This window comes from Carlito syrichta, unplaced genomic scaffold, assembly GCF_000164805.1.
Source record: "Carlito syrichta isolate Samal-C Ts95f unplaced genomic scaffold, Tarsius_syrichta-2.0.1 Scaffold309297, whole genome shotgun sequence".
In the NCBI taxonomy this organism is placed as follows: Eukaryota; Metazoa; Chordata; class Mammalia; order Primates; family Tarsiidae; genus Carlito; species Carlito syrichta.
In genome coordinates this window covers 76328-88652 of record NW_007253393.1, presented here as the reverse complement: position 1 = coordinate 88652, position 12325 = coordinate 76328, and the positions used below count along the sequence as shown (strand labels likewise).

The 12325-nt window shown below is 40.0% G+C and overlaps 1 protein-coding gene across 1 annotated transcript in view; it reads right to left on the bottom strand.

Annotated features, from left to right (window-relative positions):
- Positions 1-11655, bottom strand: part of LOC103269574 (uncharacterized protein KIAA0895) — a 13730-nt gene extending 2075 nt beyond the window's left edge. The window contains exons 1-4 of the mRNA XM_008067141.1: positions 11506-11655; positions 10415-10547; positions 9002-9307; positions 2429-2526 (exon numbers count right to left, since the gene is read on the bottom strand). Of these exons, the coding sequence (XP_008065332.1) occupies positions 2429-2526; positions 9002-9307; positions 10415-10547; positions 11506-11637 (669 nt within the window). The 5' untranslated portion in view covers positions 11638-11655. The remainder of the gene's footprint in view (positions 1-2428; positions 2527-9001; positions 9308-10414; positions 10548-11505) is intronic.
- Positions 11656-12325: the final 670 nt, after the last annotated feature.

The window sequence follows — 12325 nt, the reverse complement described above, 5'->3', positions numbered from 1 at the left end:
CAAAAAATCAGCCGGGCGTGGTAGGGCATGCCTGTAATTCCGGCTACTCGGAAGGCTGAGACGGAAGGATCGCCGGAGCCCAGCAGGTCGAGGCTGCGGTAAAAAAAATGAAATTTTTAAGTTCTATAAATTATCTTTAAAAAAAAAAAAGTTGAGTCTGTCTCATTGTGTTACCCAGGCTGGAGTGCAGTGGCACGATCATGGCTCACTGCAGCCTCAACCTCCTGGCCTCGGTGATCTTTCCATATCAGCCTCCCAAGTTGCTGGGACTACAAGAACATGCCACCATGTCCAGATAATTTTTTATTTTTTTTGTAGGATTGAGGTCTCACTATGTTGCCTAGGTTGGTCTTGAACTCCTGGACTCAAGCAGTCCTCCTACCTTGGCCTCCCAAAATGCTGGGATTACAGGTGTGAGCCATTATGCCTGGCCTTCTATAAATTATCCTTAAACGCCAAAACATGGTTGGCTTTAAATACTATGGTCTTCTGATCAATACTCTTCCAGGTTCAGTAGAAAGGCTTTGAGAAAAGAACTCATGTTCATATTACATCTGTATCTTATTACATTTTTTAAAGTTTTTACTGCTATTAAAATTATGTATTTTGTTGGGTATGGTGGCTCATGCCTGTAATTACAGCACTTTGGGAGGCCAAGGCAGGAGGACTGCTTGAGCACTGGAGTTCGAGACCAGTCTAGGCAACATAGTGAGACCTCCATCTCTATAAAAAATAAAATTAGCAAGGCGTGGCACTGCATGCCTGTAGTCCCAGATACTTGAGAGGCTGAGGTGGAATGATCATCTGAAAGACTGCAGTGAGCAGTTAATTGTGCCACTGTACTCCAGCCTGGGCAACAGAACAAGACCCTGACTTAAAAAAAAAAAAAATAAAATAATAATAATAATTTATTTTATTTAGTAATTTACACCACTAAATGTAATGAAATAGGTTTGTGGATGTTAGTATGGTTTAATAATAATAATTCTCAAACCATTCTGAGTTTATTACAGGAGACAATTAATAAATATACTGATACTGGGAAACAGGTTCTCATTTGAAAAGAAAGAAAATGCAAATATGGAATGGTGAGGAGGTATGAAAGAATCCTGTGGAGTCTGATTTGAATTGGAATGTTCTTATGATTTAAGACAAATATATATGATTTGCTCATTGAAAAGGCCTAGAAGCAAGAGCACCCCAGTAGCAGGGAACATACCGACTACTCAGATCTTGTTTTCTAAATCCCAAATCCCACTAAAAGGAACCAGGGCATCATTGGAGAAATGGCTGCTCTCAGATTTGAGTAGGAAAAGTACAACATGAGCCCAGACATTTTACTTTGCTGGAAAACATGGAGATACGTTTAAAACATAAAAGCAGCCGTGAAAGAGTTGATTAAAAAAGAACTAAGTCCATAATAATACTACAAAAAGGGGAGTAAAAAAAAAATAGAATGAAAAGATCTCTATTTGTTATCATCAGTGTAATAAATGATTCAGAAAAAGGCCGTTAGTGGATGTTCCTTGAAGAGTTGTTAGGGAACAGTCCATTCATAGAAATCATTTCAAACATTATTTATTAATACCATAGGGAAAGGTACCTTTACAATGTGAATTATTAAAAATGTTTAATCTGAATCTTATCATGGGGAAACAATCTGATAATCCAGATAATGGGAATTCTCAAGAAAACTGTCCCAGAGTCTTAAAGTGTCATGAAAAACACAAAGACTGGGGCAAGACGGAACTGTTATAGATTAAAGGAGATGAAAGATTATAGCCAAGTGCAATGCATAAATCTTGACTGGATCCTGGAACACAAAAAAGAGCTACAAAGGTCATTTTTGAGACACCTTTGGAAAATTTGAAGTAGGCTGCATTTTAGATATTATATTTAATCAATGATAAATTTCTTAAATAAGAACATCATTCAGTCATGTCAGAGAATATTCCTGTTCTTCTTCTTTTTTTTTTATAAGTAGGAATTTATCAGGAGATAGGAAAGCCTCCGGCAGCAGGAGGGGTCCCTGGCAGGAGGGGATCCCGAAAGAAGGTTGCCCGCCTTGTTCCTAGGAGATATTAAGAGAGATGTGTTATAGATGCAGCTTCCCTTAAAGTGCCTTTAGACAAAGATACTTTCTAGAAAATGCTTTTTAGGAAAAGATACATATACAAATAAAAATAAGACTTTATATAGTCCCAAATTTCCTATTCCCTTCTTTTATCTTTTATCGACTATAAAGAAATTTTACAATTTGGTTCTGTGACAGAACGATATTTATTCCCTCTTGTTATCACATAAAAAAACTTATTCCAACAATAAAGTAAAAGTAGCTTGACGCTGAGTTTTATTTAATCACAAAATCACGCTGGAGGAAATGTTGATCTGGTGTGTTTGGGTACGCTGTGCTATCGCTTTTACTCACCTTCCCCAGAGCCGTCAGTAGGTGAAAGTCTATGGTCTCTCTGTATCGAAGGATTTGAAGAATTCCATCCAAGTATACCTGGTCTTTACTAAAACACCCTGGAGGAACCAAACTAGTGTTTACTTTCTGATGTTTTAAAAAATTACTAAGTAATTAGATATCAGCCCATTTACTTCACTGTGGGGAATCAGCCCTGTATTTAAAAAAAAATTCTAATTTGTCAATGTTTATTTTTATTGAACTATTTTCATAACATAAAATGTGAGGTCTTAGGAAGTACCAGGATAGTAGTTTGGAAAGTATGCAGACTAGCAGCTTCCCTTTAAGAATTCCCTTGCAGCCGGGTGCGGTGGCTTATGCCTGTAATCCCAGCACTTTGGGAGGTGAAGGCGAAAGGTTGCCTGAGCCCTGGGGTTCAAGACCAGTCTGGACAACTTGGCAACACACCGTCTCTACAATAAATCAAAATATTAGCCAGGCATGATGGCGCACACCTGTGGTAAACAGCTACTTGGACGGCTGAGGTGGAAGGATCGTCTGAGCCCAGCAGGTTGAGGTTGCGGTGGCCATGAGTGTACCACTGCACTCCAGCCTAGGTGACGGAGTGAGACTCCATCTCAACAACAACAACAAAAAGAAATTCGCTTCTCTAGACCTCCTCCTCATTATTAAGATAACATTTCTTTCCTAATTACAAATAAGACTAGCAATTTAAAATCTATGACTCATAAATGATCATCACTCCATCTCTCACCCCGCCATTCAGTCATAATTCCCATTGTGTAATGAAGGCATCTGAGTGGGGAAGGGCTGAGGATTGTTTTAGAACAGTTAGGTCTCAGCAGGGGTAATGGAGAGATGTAGGGTTTTAGAAACTCTTGGTAAAATATCAATCCTCCTCCCCATTAAAAAAAGTTAACTGTGGTTTAAAAATATGGATTTTTAAAATTGTTCTTCCCTATGAAAACAAGAATTAGAACTGAATTTTAAAAAACATGTAGGTTTAAAGCTGAGTGTGGTGGCTCACACCTGTAATCCCAGCACTTTGGGAGGTGGTGGTGAGAGGATTGCCTGAGCCCATGGGTTTGAAAGCAGCCTGGGCAACTTGGCGAAACCTCATCTCTACAATAAATATAAAAATTAGCTGGGCATGGTGGCGTGTGCCTGTAGTTTCAGCTACTTGGAAGGCTAAGGTGGAAGGACAGCCTGAGCCCAGCAGGTCGAGGCTGCGGTGGCCGTGAGTGTGTCACTGCACTTCAGTCTGGAAGACAGAGTGAGACTCCAACTCAAAAAAAAAAAAAAATACTATAGAAAAGTGACCAGGCATAGTGGCTCATACCTACAATCCCAGCACTTTGGGAGGCTGAAGCAGGAGCATTGTTTTAGCCCACGAGCTCAAGACTAGCTTGGGCAACATAGTGAGACCTCCGCAAAAAAAACAAAAAAAACAAGGCCAGGCTCTGTGGCTCATCCTGTAATCCCAGCACTTTGGGAGGCCAAGGTGAGTGGATTGCCTGAGCCCGTGGGTTCGAGAGTAGCCCAGGCAACTTGGCAAGACCTCATCTCTAAAATAAATAAAAAATTAGCTGGGCGTGGTAGCATGTGCCTGTAGTTCCAGCTACTTGGAAGGCTGAGGCAGAAGGATAGCCACAGCCCAGCAGGTTGATGCTGGGATGGCTGTGAGTGTGCCACTGCACTCCAATCTGGGTGACACAGTGAGATTCCAACTCAAAAACAAAACAAACAAACAAAAAAAAACACTATTGGAAAACAAGAACTTGGAAGAATAGATGAACCACAGTTAGAAAATGTAGGTAATCACTAAGATCAGGTACTGAATTAATGAAGGCTCAGCATATTAATCGTTCTTCTTTTGCACACATTTGAAATTTTCCATAATAAAAAGTTAAAAAAGCAAAAGTATGTAAAGAAAAGAAAAAATAGAACAAGTCTAAAGTTATATGCGTCTGTGGGGTATTAAGGGCAACAGGAAAGCACTGTGCATTGACTACAAAACACTAAAATGCATGCAAATGGATCTAAAATGGGAAAAAGGAAATGACAACCCCCCAGATAGCTATGCACATGTGAAAGGCAGAGAAGAGGCGCCCTCTTTCCTGCTTCCCATTGCCTGTTCCTGGCACTCAGGCACCACACTTTAAAACAACCGCCATTGCTGGTATAAAATGTTGTTATGGTGGGCTGTGCTGGTGACAAAACCATCATTAACCTGAGTGTTTCCAAGCTCCAAAAAAAATTTGTTGATATAGTGAAGTAACCTGAAAATCAAAATGACTTTTAAATAAATGTTTCTTAATTCTTATCGTTTTTTCAAAAGCATTTTTGCATTGCCATATACTTTATCTTGTTAAAAACAAACTGAAAAACTGTGGGCAATCTAAAGTCTTAAGGCTGCTACCAAAAACAATTTTAACTTTCTTTCTTTCTTTCTTTTTTTGAGTTGGAGTCTCACTCTGTCGCCCAGGCTGGAGTGCAGCAGCACGCTCACAGCCACTGCAGCCTCAACCTGCTGGATTCAGGTGATCCTTCCACTTCAGCCTTCCAAGTAGCTGGAATTACAGGCATGCGCCACCACGCCCAGCTAATTTTGTGATTTATTGTAGAGATGAGGTCTCGTCAAGTCGCCCAGGCTGGTTCCGAACCGTGGCCTCAGGCAAGCCTCTCGCCTCGGCCTCCCAAAGTACTGGGATTATAGGCTTAAGCCACCACACCTGGCCTTAAATTTCTATTGGAGTAGCATATTTTCTTAAAACTAGAACGGCCTGTGAACATCAGCATGCACTGAAATTAAATTATTTGCCTCTATTTTCTTTAGACAAATAATGATAGTGCTAGATATCCCCAATGAAACAACAGATTCAAGCAAGGATCCTTGATGGATGACAAAATCATTAGATGAAGGTCTGTTGGGGAACAGGATATTCATAGTCTTTCTCACCTCACTCATTAATTACAAAGGGCAAAAGAAATTGTACTTTTACAAAGGAAAAAGTTCATAATCACCACCTTAAATGACAATCAAATTTAGCATCTCTAATGGTGAGACAAGCTGCCATAAGGTGGCTCTTTTTTTTTTTTTTTTTTTTTTTGAGTCAGAGTCTCACTCTGTTGCCTAGACTGGAGTGCAGTGGCATACTCACAGCCACCACAGCCTCGACCTGCTCGGCTCAGGTGAAACTTCTGCCTCAGCCTTCCAAGTAGCTGGAACCACAGGCATACACTACCACCCCCTGGCTAATATTTCTTTTTTTTTTTTTTTTTTTGTAGAGATGAGTTATCGCCAAGTTGCCCAGGCTGGTATCGAACCCCTGGACTCAGGGAATCCTCTTGCCTCAGTCTCCCAAAGTGTAGGCGTAAGCCACTGCTCCTGGTATAAAGTGGCTCTTGATACAACCCAGCATCACTTATGCAGTATTCGTGCTCATGTCTACCTTGAAGCTAATCAATAGCAAACAAGCAAACACCAGATTGTGGGCTATTCCATAAGAACACTGGCCTAGACTTTAAAGTCACTATCATAAAAAACAAAAAAAGGTAGGGAAGATTGTTCCATATTAACAGAGGCTAAAGAGACAACCACCAAAAGTAATGCATGAACCTTAACTGGATCTGGATTTTTTTTTTTTTTTTTTTTTTTGGTAAACAGCTATATAGGGCATTTTTGCAAAAGTTGGAAAAAAATTTTTTTTTTTTTTTTTGAGTTGGAGTCTCACTCTGTCACCCAGACTGGGTGCAGTGGCCGCTCCTGGCCACTGCAACCTTGACCTGCTGGGCTCCGGCGATCCTTCCACCTCAGCCTTCCGAGTAGCCGGAATTACAGGCACGCGCTACCACGGGAAAAATTTAAATATGGTATGTGTATTCACTGGTATTGCCGAATTAGTGTTCATTTAAGTGTGATAATGATATTGTGTTAAGTAGAAGAATGTCCTTATTCTTAGGCAATGTGTATTAAAATTTTTAGAAATGAAATGTCAAACCTAAAATTTACTTTTAAAAAGTCAATCAGTGCCAGGCATGGTGGCTCATGCCTATAATCCTAGCACTTTGGGAGGTGGAGATGAGAGGATTTCCTGAGTCCCAGGGCTCAAGACCAGCCTGAGCAACATGGCGAGAACTCGTCTCTACAATAAATCAAAAAATTAACTGGGTATGGTCGTGCACACCTGTGGTTCCAGCTACTTGGAAGACTAAGGTAGAAGGATCACCTGAACCCAGCAGGTCAAGGCTGCAGTGGCCGTGAGCATGCCGCTGCACTCTAGCCTGGGGGACAGAGTGAGTCAAAAAAAAAAAAAAAAAAAATCTATCAGAAAATCATCAAGAATGCAAAAGACAACCCAAAGAATAGTAAAAAAAAAAAAAAGTGTAAATCAAATATCTGACAAGAGATTTATCTAGAATAAAGGACGTTTACAACTCAATAATAAAAATACAAATAACCTAATTAAACAATGGACAAAGGATCTAAACTTTTCCAAAGAAGATGTGCAAAATGGCCAATAAGCACATGAAAAGATGTTCAACATCATTAGTCATCAGGGAAATACAAGTCAAAACTATAATGAAACCAGGTGTGGTGGCTCACGCCTGTAGTCCCAACACTTTGGGAGGTGGAGGCAAGAGGATTGCCTGAGCTAGGAGTTCAAGACCAGTATTGGCAAATTGGCGAGACCTCATCTCTACAATTAAAAAAAAAAAAAATTTGCCAGGTGTGGTGGCACATGCCTGTGATTCCAGCTACTTGGAAGACTGAGGCGGAAGGAACACCTGAGCACAGTTGGTCAAGGTTACGGTGGCCATGAGCATACCACTGCACTCCAGCCTAGGTGACAAGCGAGACTCTGACTCAAAAAAAGAAAAAAAAAAAAACTACAATGAGATGCCACTTCACACCCACTAGAATGTTTATAATAATTTAAAAAATAAAAATAGCAAGTATTGGCCAGGATGTGGAGAAACAGGAACACTCATACAATGGTGGAAATATAAAAAAGGTGCAGTTGTTTTGGAAAACAGTCTGGCAACTCCTCAAAAGGTTAAACATAGAGTTACCATAAAACTAAATTCTGCTCCTAGGTATATACCTAAGAGAATGAAAAATATCTGCACAAAACTTGTACACAAATGTTCATAGCAGTATTATTCATAATGGCCAAAAAGTAGCAACAACCCAAATGTCCATCAACTGACAAATGGATAAATAAAATGTGATAATTCCTGCAATTAATTCAGCAATAGGAATGACTGAAATACTGATACATGCTATATGGATGAATCTTGAAAATATTATACTAATTAAAAGAACCCAGTCACAAAGAATCACATATTATATTACTCTATTTATATGAAATATCCAAAATAAGTAAACCAACACAGGTTAAAAGAAAGAAAAACACTTAAAGTGGTTGCTTAGAGCTGGGTAGGCGGGGAGGAAATGGGGAATGACTGCTAACAGGTATGGGTTTCCTTTTGAGGTAATGAAAACATTCTGGAATTAGATGATGATGGTACACAACTCTGTGAATATTCTAAAATTCACTGAACTGTATACTTTAAATGGGTACATTGTATGGCATGTGAGTTATATCTCAATATAGCTGTTTTTATTGTATTGTATTGTATTTATTATTTTTTGAGTTGAAGTCTCACTCCGTCAACCAGGCTGGAGTGCAGTGGCATGCTCATGGCCACCTCAGCATCTACCTGCTGGGTTCTGGTGATCCTTCCACCTCATCCTTCCAATTAGCCAGAACTATAGGCACGTGCTACCACGCCCAGCTAATTTTGTGATTTATTGTAGAGATGAGGTCTTGCCAAGTTGCCCAGGTTGTTCTCGAACCCATGGGCTCAGGCAATCCCCTTACCTTGGCCTTCCAAAGTGCTGGGATTACAGGCCTGAGCCACCATGCCTGGCCAATATAGTTGTTTTTAAAAAGTCAAAGACATAGAAAGCAAAAATGGCAAAACATTAACCACTGGTGAAACTAGATAAAGGGCATGTGGGTTCATTCTACAATTCCTTCCATATTTAGTAAGTCCGAAATTTTTCAAAATGAGTTGGGCAAAAATAACACTAAGAAAATGTGGTTTGGGGCCAGGTGTGATGGCTAACACCTGTAATCCCAGCACTTTGGGAGGCCGAGTTGGGATGATTGCTTGAGCCCAGAATTTTGAGACCAGCCTGGGCAACGCAGCAAGACCTCGTCTCTATAAAAAAATCAAAGATTGGAGAAGTATAGTGGCGCATGCCTGTAATCCCAGCTACTTGGGAGGCTGAGGTGTGAGGATCATATGAGCCCAGGAGGTTGAGGATGAGGTGAGTTGTGATGGTGCCAATGCACTCCAGCCTGGGCAACAGAGTGAGACCTTGTCTCAAAATAGAAGGAAAGTAAAGAAAAGAAAATGTGGTTTGGGAAAACTACTGCTGACCTCAAGTAAGAAAGGCTTACTTCCACACATAAGTGAATTCTGTGATTCAGGGATTAGGATATAACCAAAATCACTAGATAACTAGTCAAGAAGTCAGAAAACCTCTAGTTAAGAGACACCTACCTGGTTGGGAAGTATCAGTCCATCCCCTCTTGGCCCGTACACAATAATCCCATCTTGTATTGGGATCCTTGACAAATTTGCCAATATCTTTGAAGAGTTCACAAAAAGACATTTGGCTGGCTCGATAAACAGTATAGTAGAGGAGGGCAGCCCTCCATAAAAAGGGGTCTTTTCTAAACAGGACACTGTGAATACTCGCCAGGCCTTCCTCTGTGGGATTATTTGGCTTTAGCTCATGTTTTTTTCGGCCAGTCCAACTGTTCCATGGTTGCTGAAGGTTATTAATACCTCGAAAATAATGTGTGCCTATGAAAAAGAAAAGTTACATGAATAATAAGAAATGCCACTTTTGTTTTAATTCTTCCCAAAAATAAAGATTCTATCAACAATTCTAAAACCAAATTGATGTGTGCCTACAAATCAAAACAAAGCAGAAAATGACCTGACCGTAACTTTTTTTTGGGTGTGGAGTACACTGCCTTCAAAAGGATCACATGTCTCATTAGAGGAAGTATAACCTTTATAACAATTTACATTTTTAAAGAGAAGTATCACAGACTTAGACTTTTTAAAGAATCTTGAAGATACTTTAATTCACCCCCCTCATTTTAAGGTGGGAAACTGAAATCCAGAGGAATTAAATGACTTTCCAAGTTTCATATACTTAAACAGTGTCCTAAAATAACCTAGTTAGAAAGAAGATATATGAGGAGGGACCCACAAAATCTAGGAACTAATTTATTAGAAATTGTGTATGTATTCTTATATGTTTAAACCTTAGTCACCTTCAAAGTGTTTGATTCAATACACCTATGGAGACATTTTTTCTACTGCTCAAAACAGTTTCTGAACTTGTCAATTTGGAAGCCTCTTAGTGCTTCTGCCATTTTTTGTTTCACCTCTTCCACATTGCAAATGGTTTCCTTTTGAGGACTTTTTCATCCAAGGAAACAAAAAAAGTCACTTGGGGCATGATTGGATGAATAGGAGAGGTAGGGCACAGGGGTCATGGTGTTTTTGGTCAAAAACCGCAACTCAACATGGTGCAGACAGGTGTGCTCATAAATTGCCCATCATGAGATTGGCAAATGTCTTGAAAGAATCTCAAAAAAAAAAAAAAATTAACTGAAGTTGAATGCAGCCTCTCACAACAACACTAGCCGATGCCGATGGGTTCCTAGAACACCTACCTAGTAGGCAAAGCCTGTACTACAAGGAACTCACTCTCCAAAAAATAATTTCCATTTTTTTGGGGGGGATCCCCCTCATAAATACATTAGCTTTAGTCAAAGTGAATCTTAACAACCTCATGACTTTTTGTCAAATACTACTGAGAAAAAACTCCTTCTCAATGAACATTTCTTTGGAGCTAATTCCTGATGTAATGAACAAATGGACAAGGGTTGCCCCTACCTATTTCATGCCTCAGCATTCCCTCCAGCCAATGCTCACGTGCAGTAGAAACATTGATGGTAAGAGTTGGACATCCATTTACCACTGTCATCGAAGCTCGGGAAAGCAGGTCCTCAGTGAGATGAACGACAATCTAAGGAGCAAGAGACAAAATAGACACATATGAAATAAAATGTAAAGGCAGGAGGGTACAGCCTCCACAGAGAACAGTGGTACTTTTTGTTTGCTTGTTTGTTTGTTTACAACCACCTTAAACTTCCCTTAAATCTTAAACCAAGATGATGGAATATACAGCCAACCACCTTTGGCCCTTTTGATTTTGACCCTTTGAAAACTCAAGAGCCTTTACTGAGTTGAAGGAAAAGTAGATACCTATATGTTGAGGAAGATGGGGGGGAGTGAGGGGGCAGCTAAAATCGTACCTCTGAGGTCTCTTAAATACAGCCTCTAGTTAAAATGATCAAAATGTATAGGTGCCTGAGTCCTTTTCATTGCCAGTGCCAAGGCTTTGAGACCGCTAATTGGAAAGACCACCGGGGCAAATTTCTTTATTAACAATTTTCACAAAGTAATTACCATCCCACGAGCTACACAGAAATGGCAGTAAGCATGTTTGTACCTATTAACCTGCCTCTCTTTAACCTCCTCCAACTCCCCCACCCTCCCCAGCCTCTAGTATCTGTCATTCTAATCTTTGCCTTTATGACATCAACTTTAGAAAAGCTGTTTTTAAAAATAATTTAAGCTTTATTTTCTCCTAGTAAAGCAAATAAAAAAATTCCACAGCCAAAGAAGGAAGGAAGGAAGGAAGGAAGGAAGGAAGGAAGGAAGGAAGGAAGGAAGGAAAGAAAGAAGGAAGGAAGGAAGGAAGGAAGGGCAGTAAGAAGAAAAATGAAAAGAAACTAAACACATCAAAACAATGTAACCCAACAGGAACTTAGACTTACAGTATTTAGTGAGAAATCTAGGTGACTAATTTAATGAATAAAGTAGAATTGGGAAAACAAAACCTTCGAGAAAACACTGACTGGCTGGCACTGACTGAGTTAAAATGCTGCGGCCAAACTCCTATGTTCACTCGTGATTCATACCTCCCCCAGGCAGCCTTCCTTCATCATGTACTTCCTAACATGACTCCAGATTCGAGTTTTAGAGAGCAAGCTACCACCAGTGGCTTGTTCAAATTTTTCATAACTTCCATATTTCTGTAAAGTCAGTTCCATAATATTGATGGACTGTAAAAGAAAGAGAGATAATGAAAGTAAATAGCCTCATATTATTTTGAGATGATTAATAAGCTAGCTATGTTCTTATCATGACCTATTTTAGGTTTATTGATTTCCAAATTAAGCTGCAATTGAAGTGCTACGATTTTCTAACCCTAAACATTTTTGCAAATGTGGACAAATGCCTGTACAGACATCAAATACTCTCTCCCTGTGTTCATGTCTCCTTAACATGCTGACGAAGGGACTCAAGGACTGCTTGAGCCCCTCTCTCTGGAGTGGTATAGTGTTGACATCTGACAGGCTGAGAAGTTGAAGAGAAAGACTCCTGGCTTTTCTAAGATCACTTGGTGGGTTTGGTGTGAGAACTTAGAGTGGAAGATATATCTCCATACTAGTCATTAGATTGCAGTTACTGTTTGGACGAGGAAAAAGGATTTTCAACACCTCAAGAGCAGACAAAACAGTCAATTCTGTGACAATCCATAAAATCTGCCATTTCCTGGGCTACTACTCCTTGGCACAAAACGAAGCCTCAACACCAATAAGAACACTCTGTCTTTCATTCAAAGCGGGGTACTACCTACTTTTCATTCTCCATACACTCTCACAAGAAATAAGAAAGTGAGCCGGGCTCGGTGGCTCGGCCTGTCATCCCGCGCCTTTGGGAGGCTGAGGTGAGTGG